General features: G+C 50.1%; 10 protein-coding genes across 10 annotated transcripts; 4 read left to right on the top strand and 6 right to left on the bottom strand.

Annotated features, from left to right (window-relative positions):
• Window positions 1–81: 81 nt before the first annotated feature.
• Window positions 82–2,150, top strand: BDR25DRAFT_396146 (uncharacterized protein; the record flags this gene model as incomplete). The annotated part of the gene is made up of 12 exons (XM_033698414.1): window positions 82–170; window positions 203–262; window positions 312–452; window positions 503–612; window positions 693–759; window positions 797–909; window positions 966–1,046; window positions 1,095–1,179; window positions 1,227–1,386; window positions 1,428–1,479; window positions 1,522–1,633; window positions 1,684–2,150. The coding sequence occupies 12 exons, from the start codon at window positions 82–84 to the stop codon at window positions 1,769–1,771; spliced, it is 1,158 nt and encodes a 385-aa protein (XP_033542259.1). The 3' UTR covers window positions 1,772–2,150.
• A 356-nt stretch (window positions 2,151–2,506) lies between these two features.
• Window positions 2,507–3,880, bottom strand: BDR25DRAFT_294919 (uncharacterized protein; the record flags this gene model as incomplete). The annotated part of the gene is made up of 3 exons (XM_033688814.1): window positions 2,507–3,332; window positions 3,398–3,609; window positions 3,704–3,880. The coding sequence occupies 3 exons, from the start codon at window positions 3,878–3,880 to the stop codon at window positions 2,507–2,509; spliced, it is 1,215 nt and encodes a 404-aa protein (XP_033542258.1).
• A 339-nt stretch (window positions 3,881–4,219) lies between these two features.
• On the bottom strand, window positions 4,220–5,346 carry BDR25DRAFT_306576 (uncharacterized protein). The gene is made up of 2 exons (XM_033690654.1): window positions 4,449–5,346; window positions 4,220–4,387 (listed from the first exon to the last, which is right to left on the bottom strand). Exons 1-2 carry the CDS (start codon window positions 5,317–5,319, stop codon window positions 4,287–4,289), a joined length of 972 nt encoding a protein of 323 aa, XP_033542257.1. The 5' UTR covers window positions 5,320–5,346; the 3' UTR covers window positions 4,220–4,286.
• Window positions 5,347–7,676: 2,330 nt separating this feature from the next.
• On the bottom strand, window positions 7,677–9,460 carry BDR25DRAFT_306575 (dehydrodolichyl diphosphate synthase). The gene is made up of 3 exons (XM_033690653.1): window positions 9,014–9,460; window positions 8,702–8,961; window positions 7,677–8,647 (listed from the first exon to the last, which is right to left on the bottom strand). Exons 1-3 carry the CDS (start codon window positions 9,236–9,238, stop codon window positions 8,041–8,043), a joined length of 1,092 nt encoding a protein of 363 aa, XP_033542256.1. The 5' UTR covers window positions 9,239–9,460; the 3' UTR covers window positions 7,677–8,040.
• Window positions 9,461–9,609: 149 nt separating this feature from the next.
• BDR25DRAFT_336879 (uncharacterized protein) lies at window positions 9,610–11,844 on the top strand. The gene is made up of 2 exons (XM_033693143.1): window positions 9,610–9,865; window positions 10,036–11,844. The coding sequence occupies exons 1-2, from the start codon at window positions 9,725–9,727 to the stop codon at window positions 11,365–11,367; spliced, it is 1,473 nt and encodes a 490-aa protein (XP_033542255.1). The 5' UTR covers window positions 9,610–9,724; the 3' UTR covers window positions 11,368–11,844.
• On the bottom strand, window positions 11,845–13,142 carry BDR25DRAFT_306573 (DNA replication complex GINS protein PSF3; the record flags this gene model as incomplete). Its single annotated transcript, XM_033690652.1, has 6 exons — window positions 12,625–13,142; window positions 12,502–12,570; window positions 12,390–12,448; window positions 12,142–12,331; window positions 11,972–12,080; window positions 11,845–11,915 (listed from the first exon to the last, which is right to left on the bottom strand). The coding sequence occupies exons 1-6, from the start codon at window positions 12,667–12,669 to the stop codon at window positions 11,848–11,850; spliced, it is 540 nt and encodes a 179-aa protein (XP_033542254.1). The 5' UTR covers window positions 12,670–13,142.
• A 216-nt stretch (window positions 13,143–13,358) lies between these two features.
• BDR25DRAFT_269954 (uncharacterized protein) lies at window positions 13,359–20,001 on the top strand. Its single transcript, XM_033687188.1, has 2 exons — window positions 13,359–19,522; window positions 19,578–20,001. The coding sequence occupies exons 1-2, from the start codon at window positions 13,685–13,687 to the stop codon at window positions 19,638–19,640; spliced, it is 5,901 nt and encodes a 1,966-aa protein (XP_033542253.1). The 5' UTR covers window positions 13,359–13,684; the 3' UTR covers window positions 19,641–20,001.
• Window positions 20,002–20,035: 34 nt separating this feature from the next.
• Window positions 20,036–21,741, bottom strand: BDR25DRAFT_269952 (NAD(P)-binding protein). Its single transcript, XM_033687187.1, has one exon. It carries the CDS (start codon window positions 21,597–21,599, stop codon window positions 20,178–20,180), a length of 1,422 nt encoding a protein of 473 aa, XP_033542252.1. The 5' UTR covers window positions 21,600–21,741; the 3' UTR covers window positions 20,036–20,177.
• Window positions 21,742–21,761: 20 nt separating this feature from the next.
• Window positions 21,762–23,213, bottom strand: BDR25DRAFT_306571 (60S ribosomal protein L8-B). Its single transcript, XM_033690651.1, has 4 exons — window positions 22,913–23,213; window positions 22,643–22,829; window positions 22,268–22,590; window positions 21,762–22,214 (listed from the first exon to the last, which is right to left on the bottom strand). Exons 1-4 carry the CDS (start codon window positions 22,985–22,987, stop codon window positions 22,014–22,016), a joined length of 786 nt encoding a protein of 261 aa, XP_033542251.1. The 5' UTR covers window positions 22,988–23,213; the 3' UTR covers window positions 21,762–22,013.
• A 174-nt stretch (window positions 23,214–23,387) lies between these two features.
• Window positions 23,388–24,928, top strand: BDR25DRAFT_269945 (mannosyltransferase; the record flags this gene model as incomplete). The annotated part of the gene is made up of 3 exons (XM_033687186.1): window positions 23,388–23,757; window positions 23,811–24,435; window positions 24,481–24,928. Exons 1-3 carry the CDS (start codon window positions 23,436–23,438, stop codon window positions 24,923–24,925), a joined length of 1,392 nt encoding a protein of 463 aa, XP_033542250.1. The 5' UTR covers window positions 23,388–23,435.
• Window positions 24,929–25,868: the final 940 nt, after the last annotated feature.

Here is a 25,868-nt window from a genome sequence, read left to right as displayed (position 1 = left end):
TGCGCTCACAATGGCCATCCCTTGGCCACAGCATCCCCTCCAATTCACCCCTAGCTAATACAGTGTCCTCAGCCCCTAGCAATGGGAAATCTTCCGCCCTCAGCTTATCCGCTTCTAATTTCGGTTTCTCGCCATCGTGGAGTAACGTCGTATTTGAAGGACGCTCCAGAGTCACTATTGGTTCCAGCCTCATCACGCGCAGCTTTCTCACGGTTCTTGCAAGTACATGCGCGGCTCTGACGGGCAATTCCCAGCGATTCAAGTCACCGCCTTATGCTGGCCTTTGCCCACGTGGGATGATGGACCCTGAGGCGAAATTGGCGGCGTGATTCGCGCGAGCCCAGTTTCTTTCTGTCATGTCCGTCAGTTGACCATGAACTGTGGCTGGCTGTGGCTGAATATGCTATTTTGCGAGACGGCTTGATATCGAAGCCCGTGAACCACCCGCATTTGTTCACATCCTGTATTCGATTTTAAGCGCTCCAGGTACGCATGACCTTAGCCTACGAAGAACACGGCGTGGCCTCGATGTTTATGGACTCTCTTCCGTCTTGAAAATTCCAATAGTCCGGTTCCACTTGGCGACTCACTTCAACGATGGCTGTCGTCGAGGTCACGGAGTTTCTAGATGAAGACGCGCGTCGGCGGTGCGTGGCAACTCAACTCTTTAATATCTGCCACGATGCGCTTAGAGAGCCTATCACTGGCCTATCATTGGGATAAAATGAAGCCCCAGGATCTAGCTTTTGAGCGGGCGTTGTTTCAACTTTACTTTTGACCGTAGGATTTGCTTGAGCATTTATCAACCACCCTCCCGCAAATCTCCGACTCATCTCGACATCAAGCCTCCTACCAAGCCTTGTGAGAACTCGGATTCGTGTGAATATCGTATACTACATAATGGTATATGTGCCGATGCAAGTCTATAATCTTGTTCTCGAGAATCGGGCGTCCTCGGAAATCAGGCTTCATGTGGTGGTTCGGTGGAGTTCGCATCAGGTCCAGACTTGGCGGCTCCCCGTTCTTTGAAACCTCTCAATTCTGTCGTGAACTGCCTAAGTGGGCAACAAGGTGGAAATGTATCGAAAACTGAGCGCTAACGGCTTCTGAACAGACTCGCTACTTCTTGCAGTTTGAGTCTCACTCAATCTCATCTTTCCTGTTGAGGCAATCCCATCAGTCCGTCCATTCCTCCAAAGTGTTAGTTGGATCCTGCATCTTCGCAGCCCACTTGCGGCAGATCACCAACCAATTGACGGAATAAGCGCTAATGAACAAGAGGACGCCGTCTCCAACCTTCCAGTGATGGGTGAACATAAAGACCGATACAACTGGAGTCGTCTGCTGCCGCCAAACGATCTGACTATAAAATCCCCTATTCGGAAGGTTACGTCACACCATCGATGACTGCATCTGGATGCGTACAGATACATTTCGGATACTTCACAGTTCCCTACCCTTCTTTTAACTCCCTCAAGAGTGTCTATTTTCTAGCACTGATGCAAACCTAACATTTCATAGGTTTCATCACACTCAAAACCGACGAACTTTGGCAGTCCGATTATCCTCCGTTTCCCTCAGCGAACGCATACTCCTTTACTCACACCCAGTCTCCACTCTCGTGCTTCCGCAAGTCGAACCCTATCGCCTATTCTTTACGTTTTCGTACACTCCTCTTGATAGTTTCGAATGCCACTTTACCTTCTCCTCTTGGCTGACTTTGTTCATTACCCCCCAAAGCGCTTTCCACTCCCACGATCCCGCCCATTAAGCCACTCCAACCATGAAATCCTCAACTAGTCATGTAATGCTCACGATTCTTTTGTCCTTGCCCTTAGGCCGATGCTAACGCTGCGACTCATGCGGAAGGGCCTCCCTAAGGAAATAGGAAAGAGTTCTGTTTCTTAAGTGATGATACATACAGTGTAGCCGGGATGGTTTCAAGCTGAGAATGAGGAAGTGCATGGAAAAGCGTCAAATGTGTCGGTGTCCGGTTGGGATGCGAAGGGAAGTAAGTTTTCCGGAGCTTGTTGATTGCTTTGCTTCTGCGATTGAAGGAGTGGCCTTGAGAATAATAAGGACGTTAACATGATTCTCATCGTATTTGGTACTCGGTTTATATGCTGATCGTAGCGGCGCATATACTGAATTCCTAGGCCTATCGCGTTCGAATTGTCTCGTTACTTTTGGTGTTTAGGTTCTTTTGTTCCACCTGTGAATGGATTTGTCCTCAGAACTGACGTCACGACCCATTGCTAGCTTACCATCTCACTCCTCAGCATCACTCAACGAGCCAAGCCAAACCACACCACGATCTCTTAATCGGAATAGACGAGCATCTCGGTATACTCAGATTCAGAAATTCTTTGTTGGGGGGAGGTTTCACTAAGCACTTACACACACAAAATCCATCGAAACCAACGAATCTATTTCTAATGCAGACGAGAACCTAAGATGTATCTCTAGTCTATAGACCGTCTTAACCATTGTCTACCAACATATCCCATCAAGTCTCCATCTTCGTATCCGGCCACTGCTCCTCAACGCCGTCCTCCCCCTTCACTAACCTCTCCAAATTCATCCTCACACTCCACCTCACATACCTTGTCTCTACAGCCGGTACAAATCCCGCCGTATGCCCCGTAATATCGCTCTTCATCCGTTCTGGAAAATGGTGGCTAAAAATTGGCGGTTGGACCGTAATACACAGCGGCATCGTCTCCTGCGTAGCTCCTCGTGTCAACCCGTTGCAGTAGTCGGACAAGGCAAAGTCGTATCCCTTGTTGAATTCCCGGATACCGAATTCGTAGAGGAGACGTCGTGCCCCAGTTTGTGTCACCGCGTAAGCGATGGAGCAGAGAGTGGAGTTGGTACGGTGGATGATGCGCGTGTGGGGGGGATAGACACTAGAGATTTTGTCGAGGGACGCGAGGGGCATGGGCTTTAAGTATTGGGGTTCCGGAACTGTTTTGTCGTTCATTATGGCGATGCGATTAGGGGCGTTGGGCGATAATGGCGACAGTTCGGCGCCACAGTGCCCCAACCAGAGGATGTTCCAATCTCTGCCATAGGGTTCTGCTTTGGGGATGTTACGGCTCGAGGGAGAAGAGATGGCGAGAGAAGATCGTTTTGCGAGTTCAAATTGTGAGAGCCTTTGGTCATCCATAAGTTGCGGTGGCTTCTTAGAACGAGAGTGTAGTTCGGCTTGTGTGATAAGGTTTGGTAACATCCTTGCCCCAACACTGAAGTCCTCCAGTTGAGATCGCAGTCGGAAGTCCCAATCCGCATCGTCTTCAAGGATCAAACCTGTGGTCAGATTCTGTTGGATGATACTACTCTGCGTAAGTGGCTTGCCCAACCTGTTTCATCCCAAACTACCGATGCAAGGTGGGCTTACGCTCGTAATGCATTCATATGCGCCCGCCAACTGCCCTTATTTCCATCTGATATTGTCCGATGGTTTCCTGGTGGATATGCCTTCTCTAGAATGTTCTCCGCTGCGACACCATCCACCCAGTCTAAACTTAAGCCGCTGTAGGATGCAGCGATTGATATTGAATCTTTTCGGTCTGTCCTCCATGGTGCGTTAATTACGAAGATTTTTTGGAACTGAAAGCGATGTTAGGCACGGATCCAGTGAAAATTTCAAGAAAGCGAAACCGGAGCTCGAGAAACTGCCGGATTGCTTGAATGGTATACCTACCCCAAGAGTGTCATTACCAATTGCATTGGACAACCCGCGACTAGTGCGGGAGTACTGCTTTGAGAACGGAAAGGCGCTGTGCGAATCCTCGTTATGCTGGATCCTCAACAGAAGAAACAAAGCCACCAAACACAAAGCCACCACTAGGAAGACGTGTCCATGGCTTTGCGAAGGCATCCCGACCTTCTAGAAGTCGTCCCGGGCATTTGTGCGGCGAGTGCGCGATACTTAAAGGCGAAGACTGGCACCATTTTTTGACACTTGACAGATAACAACCGACAACTAGTGCCAAATCCGGGCCCTTGGGCTCCGTTGTCGATCGCTTTAGATATATTGCAGGCTAAATCACTGTCATTGGATCAAGATTCGATTGTCTGGGTCGAGCTGCAAATTTGCTGTGTAACATCTATGGGGTAAATTCCGAGGGGAAATGTACATGAAACGCACGCTTGGAAACACTCTACGATGAGGCTCAACCCGTATCAAAATTTCTAGGGAAAAAGTACGAAAGACAAGCCAAGATCTCGGAAGAATAAAAACTCCTGATCGTCCCGGATTGGCGGCCATGGAGGAGTGTAGGATTCTAAATATTCAAGGCTCTGTTGGCTAGATGCATCCTCCTGCCCCATCCACCGTATATCCAGCCTACAGCATCGGCCGTGTTGTTATAGTAGGGGTCCCAATCTGAAGCACATCCGTCAGTACTAGGCTATTTCAACATATTAGCTGATCAAGAATCTCTTACCTTCCCTAACGAACCCTCCAGCTTTGCCTTTGAGCTCTTTCCAGGTCTTCTTCTCAGACAGTCCGAGTTGGACATATCTGGCTCTCTTCCCTCTACGTGCAACAACCCTAACTTCGCCTTTGAGCTCTTGATCAGGCTCGGCTATCTGTGGGTTCTCAATCACTTCGTGGCCTGGTTGGGCGCACCACGGCTGGGGGGCAACAGCGTCTTGTGTAACATCGGAAGAGGGTTTCTTGTAAGGAGCAATGAACATTTGCACCTCTGCGCCTGAGACCTCTCCATCTCTTTTCTGTAGTAGTGCATTCCAATTTTCTGGTTGGGCCACTCTCTTGCGCCTATGATCGTATCCAGAGGTAATAAAGTCAGTGTTGGGCGTGATATAAACAAGTTCCCTCCATCCATCACTCTTGAGCAGCGCTTCTATATCAAAATAAGTCACCACATCTCTCCAGCTATCCACCAAACCAAAGCCATGGAAGCAGTCCTCGACGACGAGCCTGTCTAGATGAAGACCCGGGAGTAACGAGAGAGCATAATTGAAGTAATACGTCGGATAATAGTCAACTCTGCCTTCGGCGTACAAGGGGAACGGAAATGCTCGAACTGATATATGACGTATCCGCGTCACAACTGATTGATCGACACTCAGTAAAGTCCCAAGCAACGCCTCGGTTCCGTGGAATTCAAATTGGACGCTCAAGGGGAGGAATCGCCGCGCTTCGTGATGGATCTGCTTGCATGTTTGGAGGATTGCGGCACGGTTTGATAAGGAAACGCGACCAAAGCCGTGCCGTACAGTATAGGTACTGAACAACTGTTGGTAAACGAGCTCTCGCAGCTCGAGCGGGAGGGCAAGAAGAGTTGGCACCATAGTACTAATGGCGCTGATGAATGAGAAAAGGGTAGACTTGAAGAAAAATGTCCTCTGCTGTTATCTCACAAGCCAAACCCTCTGGAGGATCCACCAAGCGTCGGCAATAAGTAATACCGATTGCCGAGGAGGCTTTGCGTTGATGTGCCATGCTCAACGAATCATTCTAAAGGTTCTGGGGGAAAATAGTTCTGTGAGCACATGTGACTAATCGGGCGTGTATCATGAGCAGACTTGATTTGTTCGAGAAAAAATCGGCATCGCTAAGAACTCTTCACTTAGCGTGCGCCAAGCGCTCTGGTCGCCATCTTACACTCTGGGCGAGCAGAATGAGACTTTTTTCCTGGAGGATGTTTTTGTTTCTCGCTCTGCTCGTGAGACATCGTCTGGAGTGGCTTTTGGGTTCTGTAACCAGGCTGAGCCACTATCTACTACGGTAGTGCCTGTACCTCTCTATGTACCATGGCTGCTCCTAGAGGCTCCACACCAATACAACATTATTCCGCTGCACTACCGCCAGGCTTACAGGTTCATAGACGCTTTTGGTCATCTGGTCGATGTATGGTTCTTCCACTTTCTTGCCTTGATGGTTCCACCTCTAGCCTTCGTCTCTGGAGAGGAACAAGACTAAACCGGACTTGGAGAGTTGACAGGGTTGGGATGGGGTTACCTTTCGCCATGTCCTTGTAGACATCGTGCTCTAGCCTCGTCCAAGAGTAGTCCGTGATGGCCCAAAATAACCACAAACGGCGCATAGAGATCCATCTACTATCACATTTAGCTCGATACCTCAGTCTCCCATCACTATCTAGACTACCGCATCTTGCCACCTAAAGTGGGACATGATAGGGAGTATTTAGGACAGATTTCTGCATTTTAGTAGCGCGTTCCCTTATTCCAGTAAGAGGTTTAGCAGATTGACTCCACCCTAGCCATGTTCCACGTCATGCGGTAACATATTGTAATCTATTAAGACTACAGAAATGGCATTGGGTTATCCCTAAGCCATCGCCCTAGGCCACAATCTTGTTAGCATTCGTTACAACATGCAACGAGTTAGAAAGGCTACTGAATTTCAGTCTCTGACATTCATACCTATAGAATTGACTTCTACACCAACATGCAACATCCGGTAGCAATTATTCCTATCACCCCTATTCCAGGATAGCTAGTCATGAAGTTCATCCTCTATGCCTTGCCAAACTCTTCCTAGCTCTACACTTTTGGCGAGCATGAAATCATCGTACAAGAGAGGTCCGCCGAGCAGTCAACAAACCACTATAGTTGTGGGGTCTCCGCGAGTGTCGTCTAGAAGCTCCCGCAAAACACCTTACCCTTCATTCTCGGGGAACAAGAAGCGAAGGATACTCACTATAAGTCTTCGGTAAATTCGCTCGCTCGAGTCTGGATCCTGTTGAGAGCAGTAGGGTTGGCGAGATAGTCAAGATATGTTTGAGGACGTGGTGGGTTTGGGTCCAATGGGGCTAATCTTGCTGTTCTATTCATATCCCTAGATTGCATCAATCGGCATAGCTAGTAATGTAAGCACTTTACTACATTTTGTCCTAAATTGGAACATGGTAAGGAATATAGAGACAGATATTAACATCCTATTGGCGCTCTCCCTAATCTAGCAAGAGGTTTATAAGATAGAACCTACCTTGATCAAATTCTACGTTACGTGACAGCATGCTGTACATTAAAGTAGAACTTCGCATTGCGGCTAAGTATTTGGCGTATCTCAAGCCCTGGTCTCTAATTCAGTAGTCAGTGGCATGAAGTAACATGTATTTTTTAAATTTTTTTTTGCCTCTTACACAGAAATCACCTACGTTGGGGCTAATCTCCAAGCCGCTTGGTGACGAGGAATTTCTCTGTAACAGTGTCGCGTTAATAGACCTGGCCGACGGAATTCACATATTGGTAAACTCTGCCTGCCAGGGGTCCAAGGTCGGAAGTAGTCATAGTCTCGCATTGAAACTTGATGAGCGATTTTCACGAGTGGAGTCTAGGTCAGATAGGAAAGATTTCTAGGATTGGTGCTTAGGCAAAAATAGATTGATCATGTAGATCTATGTACTCAAATGGTGGATGGATGCTGTGGTGAACAAACCTGCGCGGAAGTCGAGGGAAGGCGTTATTGGAAAATTTGTTCGTTTTTGCTGTCTGGACAGGATAGGCCCGCGGTAATACGTTGAAGGCAATTGAGTAACCGCATGGCTCCTCGTGTAGAAATGCATCGCTCATGGAGTGACTTTAACACAGTTCGAGAGCGGCGAGATAACCTTGTTGAATAATGATTTGAGGCTGTTAGCCATGCCGTGCCACAGGTGGAAAGAGCACCTTCTAAACTTGGTCTGAATTGATATATCGCTGGATCTTGCGGCTAATAATAAGGGATATTGCAGATATTGCAGCAGAAAAGTGTAGGTCTTACAGATATAACACTACTTGCAAAACTAGAGTAGTTCGCCGGTACGGAGGGAGGGTTGAAGAATGCAGCTTGTATGCAAGTTCAGGGCACTAATTACACTAATGGGCGCACCCATGTTTTGATCTGGACTCTGTAAAAACAATGTAAAATTGAATTCTGGAATCTCCTAAGTCTGCTTCTATGGAAGGTGCTCCGATGCGAACTTACACGCTTCTGGGTATCAATGAACGGGAAAGTCAACAGCCCACTCGATTGCTAAATCCCCGTGCGAATAAAGAGGGGCTTGTTTATTCCATCTTTTGTCGGCCGCGGCCTCTGTCATGTTCTTGGATCTTCTTTCTCTGCCATTGCCATTCCACCAGAACAGGTAAGAACTGCCATAAGTCAAACTCGGGCCAGAGGCAATCCAGGAATACAATCGATGTATTCTCGTGACATTGCCATAGCATGAAATCGCTCAGTCGCTGGACGCCAGATGTACGCACCAGCAAGTCGAGAGGTGGGGCGCCCGCCGTCAGCATGTTGTTGGTCAAGGTCTCAGCTGTCATGGTTTCTGGGTCCGGGAAGCTGGGTGGTGCCAAGTGAGCGTCGCCTTTTTCTGATCGATTCATGAGCGTTGAAGTGGCCGAAGAATGCCCAGCGTCAGCTGAACCCTGTTCCTTCGAGGACGCCGGGGATGCCGACCGTGACGACGACGACTGGTCGGAAGGCTCTTCAGGTACAGTTTTGAGCATTTGTTGCCGGATATTCTGAGTTATGTGTGTTTCGGAGAACGGGCGCTTCGACAGTGAAGGGTGGCTCCCGGTGGGTTTGCTATACACATCGATTGTTTTCTTGACAGCAGACGTGATCTCGTCCCGCGAGGTATATGGGAAACACACGTTCAGAATGGCTCTAGCAACGCAACGTCAGGTACGAGAAGAGATTGGATTGAGCGCAGGAAGATACCTTTTATTGCCTGCTGTCAATGCCACGGCTTTGTCAATAGCGTCGAGCACATCAGGCTTGACCAATTCCCGCTGACCAAGTATTCGGATCGAAGCACCGTAGCGGTCTAGGAGAGCTCCATGTTCTGATAACTGACCTAACTTAAGCTTGGCCATGTCCATCAGAGCATCCACCTCATATTTAGACCGCTTGAAGTTTTCGATGCTGAAAGCGTAGATGGTTACGACCTTGACTCCAGTTTTGTAACAGACTTCAAGGATCTGAAAGCTGGTCAGTCCATCGAAGACTCAGAACATGAGCGGAATGGCATACCCGAGCCAGAGCCTCGAACCCTAGGTTGTGTCCTTCGACGGTTTCAATCTTATGATCTCGTGCGAAGCGTCTGTTACCATCCATAACGAAGGCAACATGCAGGGGGATTGGGCCTTGTCTAAGTGCACCAATGAGCAGTTCCCGTAGCTTGCGAACACCCCAAGTAACCGGAGGCGAGGCAGCGAGCCATTTTCGAATCCGAGAGTTGTGAATAGACTCGGTCATGACGTTTAAAATTTGTTGGGGCGGTGACTTAGATCGGCTGGCTGAGGTGCTGAAGCGAGTGACGGCTGCAAAACACAATTGCTGCAGAACGCGCAAAGAAGGTTTACAGAGGAATTAATGATGAATTGGGCGGCATGGTGCAGAGAAATACAAGTCAATGGTGACTCCAGATACGGAAGCCCTGGTGATGTTGAGGCTGAGCGCAGTGACGCGCTTTCCAAGAAATTTAGTTGAGCCCGAGGACAGCCGGCGGTTCCTAGCGAACTTTGCAACCTTGCAAGTACGGAAACCACGTGATCTAATGGTTCGGCACGGCGGTCAAACCTAGCCCGATGATCCGCCATCCTTGCTTGTGTTTCTTCATCACCGTTGAGAAGCCGTCGTCTTTTCCGACCATCAGCCTGCGGCCCCCCCCTGCGATTCGACACATCGGAAAGCACGTGGAGGTCACACGTTCTACTATATAGCTGCTGTCACATCTCCGCCATGACTGAGAAATCGCATGCCTCCGTCGAACAGCTGGCGGAGCAGCTAGCTGAAGGCTTTGCGGCTTTGAGTGGAGAATATCAATTATTGTTTGACCAGCATAGGCTGTTGGAGAGCAAATTATCTTGGGCAAAACAGCAGGTACTATCCACAATCTCCTCCTCCCCCTCTTGTTGTGATGATTACCTTTAGCTCTAGACCTGTAGTCGCACTGCGGCGTTGACGAGTACTTACAACCACGTCTGACCTGTTCCTCTTATGAGACTTCATGACGCTGCTAGGTTCGACTTGCACTAACTGACGTCAATCAGTATCTCGGCCTACTTAACCGGCTGTCGCCGAACACCCTATCCCAAGATCATCTCGCCTTCCTCCAAGATCTCGATCGCGTGTCTGCAGATGCCAGCCCACGGCCAGACCCTATCAAGCAGCTTGGTCAGATTGAGGACGCAGGCAGGAGGAATCGGGCATCGCTGATCCGCAAAGCTGAATCCGCCTCGGTAACTCTTCGAAACCACACTAGAAGTAACGGTGTTAAGATCTGGAGTGGACCATTAGCGGATAAGGACATGTCGCACTTGGAAAAAGATTTCACTACACCCGGAACACCGAGCAAGCTCGGGTGTCCATTTTCAACCGGGAGTGGGAGGCAAAGTCCTCTCGCGACCCCTAGAAGTTCCGGCTCAAGAATGAGTTTGCGAGGTAGGAGATCTAAGAGGCCATCGTTCAACGACCCCATACGTGCTGAAATATGCGGAAACGATCCGATCTCAGCGTCAGCGTCGGTTGAAGGCTCTGCCGCAGTCTGCCCGATCCGTTTCCTAGATCAGCATGCACCAGAAGATGTAGCCAAGTACTTTGAAAACCACAAGCATGAGATACCGCGGAGCCATGAAGTGTGCATTAAACGATTCCAGAGTAATGCCGAGAGTATCCAGCAACTCGACCGCAAGTATGGAAACCTTGTTAGTATGATACAAGGTCTGGGCATGAAGCATCAGCCGTGGCTGCCGAAAGAGCCCGACGACATCATAGAAGAACCTCAGGAGCAGGCAGAGGGAGAAGCGGATGATAAAGTTGAGAAATGGGCTACTGCCGTCGATGCGAGTTTGCGGGGCTGTACGCCTGACCAAGAAACAGAGTCTTCAGATCCAGGCTTGAACGAGACAAGAACTGCTCATTTTGACCGTCCCCTCAAAGAAATAAGGGTCGGCGAGTCTCCTAGCCGTCCATGGGGAATTGCTATTCCTGCCAAGTATAACAACGCCGAAAGCTCGTCCTCCATCGGATCTCCGCCCACCGCCTCACCTGGTCATCCTATTACGACAGACCACCCCACCGGAGAGACACCTCGAAAGGCTGACAAATGCCCCTTTGATCACAATGCGATGGCAAAGCCTGCCGAGCAAACCGAACCGCACGACTCTGGCCGACCCGCCCTTCAACCAGAAGGGGTCACTCCATCACAACCCCCACCGCCACCAGCTCCCGCTCCACCCCAGGCGGAGAGGATGAACGATGAACCGGATACTCCAAGAATCATCCCTCAGATGATCTTCAACGGGCCTGTGTTCCTTGGCTACCCTCCCGATCAACTCATGAGCTTACTGCAGAAAAGCAATCTTGGGGCAGCAATGCGGTGAAATCCGGCCTAAATTAGAAGAAAACGCGTCTAGACAGATCAGACCCTGGTGGGGTAATTTTAGATTTACACGAAAGGTGGTATGCCAACCGCTTACTCGGAGCTTTCTTTTGGGTCTCGTTTGTGCTTGAATATGTCGTAATTCTTGTTGCATGCTTCCCTTGCCAGTCCCCTCCCAAGTAATGCAGTACCCGCCTTCCATTGTCCCTTTCCCCAGGCTATTGGCGCCTCCTTCGGAACACTAACAGGGATCCATTGGTTTGTTGAGTCTATTGGTGGAAATAGGAAGATTGCCTTGATGCAGATTTCTATCCTAAACCAGATCCCTTGTGAGTGCCAACACGCAGTCCAGGCGCCAAGACCCAACATCTCCACACCTTGTCTGGAACTCACATCGATAATCTTTTCGTGCACCTGGTTCTTCTGTTACTTTGAGTTTGAAGATCTACGAGCGTGGCATGCTGAAATTATTTTGATTAAGCTACTTTTTCTTTAGGTCTGCCATCCAGTTGCGAACACCTTTGGCGCTGTCATGCGCAGCCCGGAACACTGAAATGCAATCCTAGTCAGTGGAACGACGATGCATGTTGTGAAAGAATACCTACATTGTCTTTCGTTCTCATCCAGTCCTCGCATGAAGTCGGCGCCTTCGCCCAGTGCACCTCGTGGGTTGTGAGCTTGGTCGGCTATGACTGATGCACGTGCCTTAAATGTCTACACAAGTTTAGTCATATCCCTGCCGGAACATGATAGTCTATTAGGCGCGGTGACTGACCTCACTCAAAACCTCTATCATTTCTTCTTCTTCAAACAACTCCAGAATCCGCGCCCCCAAATTATAGAAATGCGGTGCGAGGGCCCGAAGATCAACGGTCCGCGGATCAGCTTTTAGTGCATTCAGGACACGCGGAGCAAGTGCTGAAGGAGGGTCGAGGGTGACCATGGATGATGTGTTCAGGCTTTGACTATATTCATGATGTAAGATAGTGGAAAATTCTATAATCTGATATTAAGTAAGTATACCTGAGAGCTAGCGTCTCTCCAAGCCAAAGCGGCAGCTCTACTTTGGAGCCCTGCTTCATCTGTGGCGAGCGTTACCTAGTGAACAACAAGAAGGCAACCAGTAAGATCTCACATCGCCACTCATGTTGCCTTCTACATATCCCAAGCCTGGAACCGTCAGCTCGAAGGTACACGGGACTTTCTACACCTGAATAAGCTCGTCAAAGGCAAATGCTGGGCTAGGGGGGATGGTCACCTGGGCATCTGTGAGGATCGCATCGACGTCGTAGTAGGAGCCCATCTTGGCGGCTGCGGCCTGATCAGTATATCCCTAGCGGATCTATCGAGGAATCTAAATCAAGAATTCGACAGGGCAGATGCAATGCTATGATGCAGGAAGGAGAGAGAGCTCTTGGAAGTGCATTGATGGTGGAAAGCAATAGGCGCGTTGCGCGCTGTGTCCCCATCCACCAGCTCGGAACAGGTTTATGCAAGAGTGTAGGAAGGTGCAGAGGAAATAAAGGAAACGCGGGGAACGCGATCGAATGGAATATTCTCGTAGAAGGGAAGTTTCGGGCGTCTTCGTAGCATGTCCATGGATTGTCCATCCACTTGCCTGTATTGCCGCCAATGAGTTACGTGTCTGAGTGCCTGGAGTGGACCTCCGTCGACTTAAGAGTGCGAAGGGTCCCGACTCGGTGACTCAGTTGTGCTGGAATCTTCCACTGCTTACTCAATAGAACCTGAAGCTGCGTTCTGGCGAGTTTCTCTCTGTATAGTTGTATCTGTTTTCGTCACTAAAAAGGCATCGCCGCACCAAAATCTCAGCCTTAAGACTCACTCGCCTAATTAGCGAGCAGCAGTCTAACCCTCCTCGTCCGACTTCACGTCGCCGGTCAGAACGAAGCTGCGATCGAATAGGGTCATAGCTCCCCTCTGTGATTATCCCCTAGTCACTACAACCTGGTGAGGCGCCGGTTACCTACATGAACCGCCTCTCGAACCTCGCCCACCCCGCCGAATAGACAACTCCAGCAGAACCCATCAAAGATAGATTTCTCACCACGGGCTTTTGTACGTCACGCGCATCGCATTCTGAGGACGAGGTAGCCTTGTCCTCCACTGGCCTATGTCGTGTGAATATCTCGTCACTCTCGACTCAGCCTCTTCATCCACAACCATCGTGCTAACCCTCTCCAGTGCCAGAGACAGCTCCCCCACCTCCCCTAAAGCTCATTGCTAGCTATTCTTTCATGACCCTTTCCCGAGCCCCACATACCCAACCGTAGTTTCAGCCCTCTGCAGCTTCCCAAACCATGGGCACCGAACGAATATCGCAGCTCATGAGTGCCCTCGATGCAGCTTCCGGGCCTGACATATCTCGTGCAACTTCCCCCGGCGGCGATTGGCGCCAGGCCAACGGCGGTGTGAACGGCTTGGACTACGACAAGGAGAGCCGAAGCCGCCCGCGGACCTTCCCATACCTCAAGTACCTACCGTATGAGCTGGAGGAGCAGGCGGAGAGGGACGACAATCTGAATACATGTCTGAAGCATCTTTATATTGCTGTGTCGGCAGGTGACTTTGCACCGGGCGCAGTGCACTGGACCCGCGAGCTTCGCGGATGGCTATCGCTCAAGTTCGACCTCCCTCGCCGCACGCGCATCAAGCTGATTCAACTCTATTATGAGCTTGCACTTGCTCCGGGTATAGACTATCTGGTCGCAGAGCGTTTTGCGAGTGTGTTTATGGTCTTGACCAAGAGGAAACACTATCTCCGGCCCACCAAGGACCTGGTCTTGGACTGGCGACCACTGTTCCGGGAGCTCAAGCTGTTTGTTCTCCCCTCTGAATCTGGGGGATCACACCCGCCCAACGTCAAGCGCAATATTCGGACCTTAACTAAGATGTGCACGTTTGCACAGCTCTATTTTGACCCCAAAGAGATCCCCGCCTTGTTCGAGGAGCTTCTCCCTTTTTTTAGTACTTCTTTCTCGGAAGGAGCCTTCGTCGTGGTTGGCTTGCTGAACCTGATGATCCCGACAATTCCCGCTCCAGAGGACAGGGACGATTTGCAGCCGCAGGAGTATCTCCCCACAGTCTTCCATCTGTGGTCATTAGTCAACCGATCGAAATACTTTGATGTACATTTTGTCGACTTCCTCTCCAGACTTGCCCGGGATTCTCTACCCGCAAGTCATATCCCCTTCTCGCAGCATGGCATCTTCACAAGCGAGCAGTCGTCCCTCGTGTTCACTTCTCTTCTCCGGCTGCTTGAAATACCCGTCGGACAGGCCACGTCCCCATATAGCACTACTGTCGATCTAGGTGCTGGCTTAGCAGTTATGCTAGACCGAGATCAACGAAAGCATCCACTGGCAAATCACATCGCACGATGGATTGTCATGTCGCTCTCGCCAGCATGCCTGGAACATTCAGATTCCGTCCTCAGCAAGCTGGAGGGACTAATCCAAGCCGTGGAAACATTCTTCCACCCTTCAAATTCCGGCAGTTGGACCAAGACACTTTCGGGGCTTGTGTTCTACCTGGCCGACTTCTTCATGATGCGGTGGAATCGGGAACATAGTGGTGAGATGGAGCTACCCGAGAAACGGAAGCTTAACGACGCACTGAAGCGGCGGTTCGTGCTCTGTCTGCGAGAAGTTACCTTCATGGGCATCTTTGCGAAAAGTGGGACGGCGATGAATTTCGCTTTGGCAACGCTTCAGAGCTTGGCCTATTTGGAACCGACTCTAATCCTTCCTGGAGCCCTTCAGAGGATTTACCCCGCAATGCAAGGTCTCGTCGAGGTGCATCGCACGATATCCTCAATTCGGGCTTTGAACATGCTGGCCAGGGTCATGGCGAGGACAAAAGGCTACCGATGTCACGTTACGACCGCGTTAGGGCTTGCACTGCCCGGCATAGACGCCAACGATTTAGAGAAGACTCTGCATACGTTGTCCTACATTCAAGCCGTTAGTTACACGGTACCATTTCATGACCTGACACAAGAGAAGAAGGAACCAAACGGTCAAATCTTAAGAGACGGGGCGGAGACACCGATGGAGGAAGCGGACACCGATACAGGCCTTGCGGTACGATGGATCACCGAGCAAGTTGAACGCTTAGAGTCCGCAAGTGGGGGTGTGGAAATTGACTATTCTAAGGAGCTCAGCGACCATGAGGAAGAGATGATCCTCCGATCTTCAACGACCGGGCTTGCCGAGTTCCTAATGTCCTTTCTTGGCCGTGTCTTTACTCTGCTAGAGAACCTACCAGATGCCTCTAGGGTTCGGAGCGGATCCCCCGAGGAAAATGTGGTCAATACTCTACCAGCGGCTTTCACTCCATTGCTCGCAGCGTTGTCTCCAGAGCTTTTCGACATTGCGTTAGACAAGATTGCCAATTTCGTCGCGAACCATGTGATTCACCAGTCTCGAGATGCGATGGCCTTCATCTGCAATGCTCTCGTTAAGGTCAACCCTGAGAAGTCTCTGAAGCGCCTTCTACCGCCTCTTCTTGCCGGTATCCGTACCGAAATAGATGACAATGGCGCTGGCTCCACTCGATACACCGGCTCGGACGTACTGCCCCGAGATCGTGGTCTTGTATGGAACATCGCCATCCTGAGCATGTGTGTAGTACACGTTGGGGAATCTGTAGTAGCTTGGAAGGAGGAGCTCTTTGAGATTGCCGAGTTCATGCAGCAAAGGTGCCGTGGCATCCCCACCGTTCATGTCTCTAACTTCATCCATCATCTCCTTCTCAACCTCACCGTTACCTACACGATTGATTACTCCATTAACGAACCCGATGAGCTGGAGAAAGGCCTCACGGGAGAATCTTGGGGTCGTCTTGTTGATCCGAAGAAAATGAGTATCAAATGGCATACGCCCAACACTGAAGAGATCAATTTTGCGGTGAAGCTGTTTGAATCTCAATCTAAAAGTGCGGTGAACGTCTTATTAGCTCTTATTCGACCGGACCCGCCCATCAAGCGAGACGGTACTGGAAAGGACTGGTCTGACGAAGTATCCCGAAACCTGGTCCTCTTAAGGCTGATCATCTCGGGGATATCGGTCCTCTTCGACCCTAGGCACGATGCTCCAACCATAGAATCCGATGCTGGTTCTGATCCAGATGCTATGGACACAGAAGGCATCGACGATGATGCAGGTTTAGGAGAGGCAGAAGACGAAGAAGTGAAGCCTACCTTCCAGTATGCGGCTGGATACCCACTGAAGCGGGATAGCAAAAACTACATGGTTATCCATGATCTTCGCCATCAAATTGGAGAGACATTGCACCAGGTTCACCAGTTCCTAATCGAGAAGCAAGAAGACGATGTGCCATGCTTCAACTCCCTCTACAATGCTTATCGGTCTTGGTTCATCGACGTTGGTATTGAGCGATCGGCCCACGTCCTAGATCGAGTGGCCAGGCTTCTTTCTATTGAATCCCTTCCATACAAGTTTAACGGCACTAGAAAGGAGTATCCGCGACCCCTCCTAGTCAGACGAGCCAATGTATACCATCTGCAGCGTCTGCGGCACAACGCCAATCCTCGCCCAAGAACAGAACTTGATAAGATGCTTCTACTTGATCTTGCTGAATCTAGCGTGTCTTTGTATACTGAGATTCGCCGGACGGCACAGACTGCAAATGAGTCCGCAGTTAAGTGTATACTGGGAGCCCGACCCCTGGTCATTCCACCGCTGCTTGAGGCCTTGACGAAGGCTGTCGATACGAATGACTATCCACGCATCAAAGGTGCCATGTTCTCTTTGCTCTTTGGTAGTCTAGCAAAGACGATTGCCCGAGATTGGAGGTTCACACCAACTTTGATCAAGGCATTTATCGAAGTCACTGGCGCTGATAAGCCTTCCGTGCAGAAGCTTGCAACTAACGCCACGTTCCAAGTCATGGACATGGGCAAGGCGATGGAGCGAATGGTAATTCTTGACAAAGATGTGGTTGAATCTATGTCATTCGTCATTGCTCCAGGTGAGGAAGAGACTGTACAAGAGACGGTCGCTAAGCGGCAGAACTATATCAGAAAGAAAAGAAGCCGCATCGAAGGCAAGAAGGCGGACCTGTCGATAGAACTTGTGGAAATTGGCCGAACCGCGCATTGGAAGAAGGTCAGCCGAACTGCCGCCATTATTGTCAATCTGGGGATGCGATACGACACCATAGCCTCGGATCAGATGATTGATCTGGTTACCAAGGGCTCCATCGACCCCCACCCAAGCCTACGAGGACTCTATGCGGGTGCATTGGTCGGCCTCTTCTCGGTCGTCCAGACCCGAGCCATCACTGGTCACAGTTATGAGAAATATCTGCTCGGCGAAGAAGAGCTCCCAGATAAAATCAGTGTCCCAACCCACGCTGATGATCCGAACTGGACGGAAGAACACCTCGCCAGCTTTGCCAAACCGGAAGCGAAGTACTATGTCGATTTTGACTATCCAGGCTGGTTGGTTTGGACCAAGACTATGCCAGCTTTCTTGCCAAATGCTCCTCAAGTTTCCTATGACGACGTGGAAAATGGCATTCGAGAGAAGATCGGAAAGCTGCTAGACCGCAATTGGTTCTCAACGTACTTTGCCTACATGAAGCAAGAGCCGCGAGATTCTGGATCTGACCGTTTCCGCATGTCGAGTGCCATGATGCTCACGCATGCTTTCGAATTAATCTTTTGCGGCCTCACTCAAGCTACTTTCGAAGACATTAAAGATCTCACCCAGTCTGTCTATGGAGACGGAAGCGACAAGCATCAGCACCGAGCTACTGCCGAGATCCTAGGAGCTTTGCTATCCTGCGCACCAGAGCTTCGTCCTGAGCAGCGACAGGAGGTCTGGGAATATGCGTTCCCAATCATTCGCGGTATCTTCAAGGACGGTCTCACGCCCGAGAACTCTTCGTACTGGACTACGTTCCTTCATGTTGTCCTGCAAGCCAAGGATCCTAGGAGAGGTTGGCCCCTTGTCGACTGGCTATCCAGCTTCAGGCTCGATATGGAATCAAATGCTGCCTTTAAGGAGAGCTCTAAAATCCACTTGCTTCAGCAATGCATATGCGATGCTGGATGGCACTTCCAGTTAGAGAAGCCTATTTTGAAGGACTTCATGGAGCACTTAGATCATCCATATAAGGGTGTTCGCGAAGCTATGGGCCAAACGATTGCCAGCATTTATCGCACGAGGTATCACGAGTCGTATAAGGATGTTTCAACACTTATCAAGGCCCAAAAGGAAGTATCGTCCATTGGTCTTCGTCCCTATGAGCCCACTGAAGAGTACGGTGCAACCATCACCTCCGTTTTCGACCGTCTCGAAGTTTGGCGAAAAGAGCGACCTGCTGGACAGCAAACCCCGTCTTCTTATACCTCTGGTGGCAAGACTGTGCTATTATGGCTAGATTCAACACTCTCTTCTTATGAATGCACACAGCTCGTCAAGTTCTTCCCAAACGTTTTCATGGAGCAGCTCCTTCACATGATGGACATTAAAGAAGATCCAGAACTGCAGTCTCTTGCCTACCACGTCTTCCGTCACCTTCCAAACATCCCACACCGTCAAGGCGAGGACGAAGAGTTCATTGCAGCACTCATCCGCATCGGCCGCAACGCTACGTCCTGGCATCAGCGTCTCCGCATCTTGATCAACATCCAGGTCATCTACTTCCGCCGTCTATTCCTCATGTCGGAGCGCCAGCAACAAGACATGTTCAACTGTGTGTCCGCCATGCTCGGCGATGTCCAACTAGAAGTACGAATGGGTGCCGCGACCACCCTCTCGGGCATGATCCGCTGCTCTCCTGCCGGTCTTCGGGACCGCATGGTTGAGTCACTAAAACAACAATTCTCGAGCATGCTAGGCAAAAACCCACTTCCGAAACGCCGGAACCCTGGCACACCGACCCCAGAACACAACAAACTCATTCTGACTCGTCACGCGGCCGTTCTAGGTCTAGGCGCCTTGATTCAAGCATTCCCGTATGCCAGCCCGCCGCCTGCGTGGCTACCAGATGTGCTAGCCACGCTAGCCAGAAAGGCGGCGGTAGATCCTGGGATGGTGGGGAAGAGTGTAAAGAGCATTCTTGCGGATTTTAAGAAGACGAGACAGGATACTTGGCATGTAGATGTGAAGGTAAGATTTCCATGTCCGAGCTTTGATAACACACTGTTTGCTCACAATATTTTAGGCCTTTCAACAGGAGCAATTAGAGGATTTGGAGGGTGTGCTGTGGAAGAGCTATTTCGCATAGACAAGAGAAGACAAGAGAAAACAAAAAATACTATTTTATTAAAAGTCACGACGATAAAGTCATGATATCATGACAGCAAGATGTCCGGTCAATAAACAGTGAAGCAACGCAAGGTAAAGCAAGGTAAAGTAAGGAAATAAATGCGCCACAAAATTGCAGGCACGATTCGGACACATTGTGTGTACTATAGTCTTGTGGACACGGTTTTGCGGATCTCTTAGAGAGTGAGCTCCTTTGTTGTTCTCCTTCTTCTCTGCTCTTGGCTTCTTTTGGTTTCTATGGTTACATGTGTATCAGTTCCAGCGACTACTTGCATCGGGTGGCGTAAGCTAAGACGAGGTATGAATGCTAGGTATCCTTCCCTTCTAGATAAAAGGTTTGCTGGTTTTGGTGTCATTTGATGTGATCTATTATTTTCGAGCTCTGGTCGACCTTGAAAGGACGTGGTCGTCAAGATGGGCTCGTCGAAACCAATACGCAAATACCCTCCTATACTACAACCCATAGCCCCGCGACACTATACCCATCTATCCCGCCTCAAAAATTCTCAATCCTGGTGCCGATTCCCCTATCATCTGCCAGCCGCACCAAATCCGTGCCCACAACAACATCCATCAATCCCAACCCCACAGACTTATAAATCACGTTCCCCTTTTGCAACCACTCCATAAGCCCCTTCTCAGCATCCTGCACCTGTTTATCTGTACCCTTAACCCTCTTCGCCTCTCCCAACTCAACCCCACTTCCATCCAGTCCCAGTCCCTCATCACCGCTACGACTCCCATCCCCTCCTTTAGCTTCTAACCGTCGCCTCTCCGCATCTCGCTTCAGCATCAATAGCTCACCAATTTCCACAATCTCGCGACCCCCAAGCCCCGCTTGAATAATCTCCCCGGCTTCCTTCAGACACGCATCCACGCTGTCCACGATGATCGCGCCGCCTTGTCGCACGTGTCGGTGGTGATGATGTCCGTGTTCGCCTTTTACATTCTGCCGCAGGATATCTGGATGGATTTCCACCATGTGCGGTTTATAACTGCCTATCGCGGCCACATATCTCCCCTTCTTCCTACCTTCGGGGTTCGTGAGATAAGAGGCGGGAAACAGCGGGGATAGCGACGGTGTCGTGCAGAATATAATGCTGGAAGCGCGAATCGTGGATTTCAGAAGGCGTTCGTATTCCGTGTGGCTCGGCGTCAGGATCTGGATCTTGGGTCGTACAAGATCGGTGGTTTCGGCTATTGGAATGTTTATGGTGGGGAATGCGACGGGTTGCTGTAGCGGCTCATATAGTCTCTCGATTAAATCGTGTGCGGATTCAAAAGTCCGGTTTATGATATTCAGATGGTGTATTTCTGGCCCGCGGAGCAGAAGCGCAAGACGTATATGCCAATAAGCTTGTTTGCCAGCGCCAAAGACAACGACATCGTGTACATTCGTCCGTTTCTTGAACAGCATGGTTGAAGCGAGAGCGGTGCGGAAGGCGGTGATTTCCTCGGCGTTGACGAGGGCACGGGGTGTACCATATTTATCTAGGAGGGTGAGTGAGCCCTTTGGTGTTGTGCTATGGCCGCTTGCTATTGAGTCTGGCGGGACATCGAAGGCAGTTGTAGACGAGGTTGTAGATTCCGTCGTCGAGGCTAGGGACAGAGAACTAAATGACTGGAGCGATGCAGCATCAGACTTTTTAGTGTCTGGCTCCGATAGCGTTACAATCTTTACGCCGATCCCATCGTTGCTGCTCGCGGGCATGAACAGGGTGGTTTGGCCATCACTGCGTTTGAGGGCGGTCCGCAGTGGTTGGTATAAGGAACAGCAGCCGTTAAGGTCTTCTTCGGTCGAAGTAGAGTAGTAGTGAAGAGCGTCGGCCAAGCTTTGCTGCAGGTCGAGGATGTCTTCTTTTGTGAGACTTGAAAGCAGAGTGCGGACATCTGAATCTGATAAGATAGTCAAAGGCATCTTGAGCTCGGAGATAGGGTGGCGGCGGCCACGCAAACACCAAAACTATGCTGCAATCGGGACTTTCGATATGTGGAGTACTTGTACAGCTTCGAGACTGTATGTTGTTAAGATGACACAAGTATTGACAAGATGTTGAAACTCAAGTGTTTTCCTTAGTGGGGGAGCAGTACCTTCCATTTTGTCTGGAGGAATAATCGACGCTACTGCCGACGGTATCCACACTCGCTTATTCATCACACCATGCGAAGAGTTCGCCGCAATATGTGAGTAATCTCCTGATGATTGATTCTAGCCCATGGTGGCTGTTTTTGGAAGCCCTAAACACCTAGGTATTGCTCCAAGCTCGCCTCATGCAAAGGTAAAAGACACGCCGAGCCTATGAAATCCCTTCAGCCATCAGCCATCAGCCGCTTAGATCTTGATAGCGCTCTCCAAGGCCTTCCTCCGCTTGTCCATGCGAGCGTTTGCCTTAGCACCCATGATACCACCACCCCAGTGTCGGTTCGTTTCGGCGTGCTTCTCGAGGTAGCCGTCCTTGATAGCAGAGACAAGCTTGGAGAGCTCGTTCTTGTCCTCTGATCGAACCTCGGTGAAAGCAAGCACAGCAGCAGTCTATTCTCAAATTGGTACACGGAATCTAAAGAGGTGTGTGTACGGAAGCATACCTTGTTGTGAACAACAGTGCCAAGCCTGGCCTTGCCCTTAACGATAGCATACGGAATGCCCATCTTGCGGCAAAGAGCGGGAAGGAAGACAACCAACTCAATGGGGTCAACATCGTTGGGGATCAATACCAGCGATGCTTTCTTGTTCTCGATGAGGCCAACGACGTGGTTTAGACCGTACTTGACAGTGTATGGCTTCTTGCTCACATCCTCCTTCTTCTGTCCATTGGAGATGGCAGTAGCCTCCTTGGTCAGACGTTCCTTCTTCTCAGCCTTGGTCTCCGGTCGGTACTTGTTGAGCAGCTTGAAGGCCTGGGCGGCAGCTATGCGTTGTCAGTCTTACATTCCACTGTCAATGTTCTTTTCTTTTCTTACTGTTTCGGTCAAGGACATGCTGGAACTGGGCGATCGCGGGGGGGACCTTCAGTCTGAGGTTGAGGATCTTCTTCTGTCGCTGGAGTCGGACGTATTGCGGCCATCGGACCATACGGGAGAGATTGCGGGCGGGCTGGATGTCCTGGCCGATGCCATAGTTGCGGGGGCGCTTCTCGATGAGTGGGTTCTAAGGGAGTGGCATCATAGTTAGCTCGCACACCTGAAGTCATGCTTGTGGGCGCATGCAGTGCTCGGTGAGAGTTTATATACCTTCGCTGGCTTCTTCGCACCGGCTTTTCCTTGAGGGAATGGCGCGGGCGCCGCTTTCTTGCCCTTTGGTGGCATCTTGTTCGTCCAGGCTGTCATTGAGAACAGAAGCCGTCAGCGAATCTCATTCACCAAGGTTCCGTGTCTCTAAGAACTGGAAGACATTGCTGCCAATCCACGCTCTAGCCATCTTCAAATATCGACATGATTCCAAACTTGGAACGCGCGACGTATATGTTGAAGAAAACAATTGAGGTTGAGAGAAAGCGCTTACCGTGTGGTTGTTGGCGGACGTCGAAGTTGGTGCGGTCGAAAGAATCGAAGAATCGAAGAATCGACGATGTCGGTGCGGGAAGTTGGCAAAATCGGTGCCAAGCGTGGGCTCGCTTGCGGAGCGCGGATGGTAGATTTTCCGGCACCAAGAATGCCTGTTCAAGACCCAGGCTTTAACTTGTCCATATTCCCAAACTACTATTGTCATTCATCACAGTCCTCCACGAAGTGGCGATGACTTGCGCTGGCCACAATGAGGGCAGTATCCAAATCTTTGCTACATAATCCTACCACACGTCTCCTTTTGGCGTTTCTTGCTTGGAAGGCTCTTTTGATTCTCCTTGCAGCATTTTGTCCAGGTCCTGGGTATGATACATCAGCGCTCATTCTGTCTGCCGATAATTCTCTCCGGCGTCTCAGATCCCAGTCGTTGTCTCTTTCCAGCCGCCTTTCCCTCAATCTTTTTCGGTGGGATGCGCTGTACTTCGTCAAAGCTGCCCAAAGAGGTTACATTTACGAACAAGAGTGGGCTTTCAGCTGGGCGTACACGCGAATCCTAAGTGCTGCAACTCGCTGTAAGTCACATGTCTTCACACCTTTCCAATTACCGGATTCTAACGTGATTTAGTTTTATCGCGAAATGCTGAGCCATCACTTCAGTTTTACATTTGGATTGCGATAGTTATTTCTAACTCTTGTCATTTCATATCTGTACTTGTCTTATATCAGCTTCTAAAGGTCATCCTGGGCCGTCAGCAGAAAGGGCAGATCCCGTTCATCGCATCAATTCTCCATGTACTATCTCCGGCTGGCTTGTTCTTGTGTGCTCCCTACACCGAAGCGCTCTTCTCAGCGTTAAACTTGTCAGGCATGCTCTGCTATGCCCTTGCCCAGGAATCTAGAACCCCCGCTCAGGCTTGGTCTGCTCGTCAAGATATGTACCTTCTGACATCAGGCGGCATTTTCGGCGCAGCAGCCTTGATCAGGGGCAATGGCTTGTTTAACGGGCTCATCTTCCTTTACGATGTTACTTGTAATATTCCACGTCTTGCGACTCTCCAGCTAAGTAAGGAAGAACTCCGAAGGATCTTCGTTACATTAGTTTCTGGTGCTTTGATCGCCGTTGGCTACTTCGGCCCTCAATGGCTAGCCTACCAGGAGTATTGTGTGCGACTCAGTTCAGGTGCGGGGAAAAGGCCTTGGTGTCATGATAAAATCCCGAGCGTCTACTCATGGGTACAGAGCAATTACTGGTGAGTCTTACCTACATAGTGTGTACAGCTGGCTTATCTTACCAGGAATGTGGGATTTCTTCGATACTGGACTCTGCCGAACTTGCCACTGTTCCTGATAGCAGTACCGACGCTCTGGTTACTGTTTCAATCAAGCGCTACAGTCCTGTGGGACACTCTTCAGACCCCTGTAGTCGAAGCTGCCGAGTCTAAGACCAGGAGCTCTGCGGACTCAAGAGCTGTCAGCACAAAGATTTCCACCTTACCACAACTAGCCTTGCCCCAGCTGGTTCTTGCTGTTCTAGCAACCACGAATTTTCACGTCCAGATCGCCAATCGCATATCCTCAGGCTATGCTATGTGGTATTTGATGATTGCAAAATGGATCACGGACCGAAAAACCCAAAAACACGGACAGTCACAGGTGCTATCCCAATGGGTAGTGCAGTGGATGATTATGTATTGTATGATTCAGGCCATTTTATTCGCGAACTTTCTTCCTCCGGCGTAGCGGCTTGAACGAGGCTTCCGCTCCTCAATATCTGGATCCGTGTGCTTCATATATGGCATCTCGGATATGCGAGTTTATTACCGCATTCGGGAACTTGCAGCTTAATCCAAAGTCAACAGTTGCCTTGGAAATCAATACTCTTATAGTGCACTCACGTCATCCTAATGGACCTGCGTTAAATGTATGCTGCCTCTTTCCAGCACTAAAGAGGGGTTTTTATGAGTCTATACTGGTGCCAGTTACAATTTAGTATTGAAGTCGGGAGCTGATACACCTCCTCCTATACCCCTCCGTAACTAGTGCAGAGGGCGTCATCCCGGCTTCGCGTCGAGGCCGAAGCTGGCCCGAGGGCTGCTCGCTGTCGCCGGAACATCTGTTTCAACCTTCTCTTTCCAGAGTCTTTTAATTTCTTTGAAACTGGTGGAGCTAACTGTTTTGCTCGTTGTGCTGGATTGCGGCACCACGCCCCACACCGTGTCACTCATGTGATCCTGCAGCTCTATGGCTGAAAACCCTCTGTTCCTCAACGCTCGGCGTCCGTGCGCCTCCTGTAAATGATACCTAATTTTGTTGACAAATCTCCTACTAGCATCCTAGAGCAATCTGAGTTGTTGATCATGGCACATGCAGTCTTCTCTACAGAATGCACAGCAAGAAAGGCAACACAGGCGATACGATGATAACGCTCATACGAGCACGTGGAATTAAGTAGAAGGGTACCGGATTCTCACCTTACACAAGACATTAGGGGGACAGACGAGCCATGCTACGAGCATTAAATCCTCGTGTGAGTGGTTAGTACCTCAGCCGTAGCCTAAGTGTTACAGCTGTATGTCGGCCGTTCCTCTCCTGGTTGTCCAAGAACTGATTCTCGTCAGCCTCCGACCCTCGATTCAACGTCGCGATCACCGGCGGATCCGAGGTCACCAATCCTTTGGAAATC

This window comes from Lindgomyces ingoldianus (assembly GCF_010093535.1).
Source record: "Lindgomyces ingoldianus strain ATCC 200398 unplaced genomic scaffold BDR25scaffold_38, whole genome shotgun sequence".
Classification (NCBI taxonomy): domain Eukaryota; kingdom Fungi; phylum Ascomycota; class Dothideomycetes; order Pleosporales; family Lindgomycetaceae; genus Lindgomyces; species Lindgomyces ingoldianus.
This window is presented reverse-complemented; position numbering and strand designations above follow the sequence as displayed.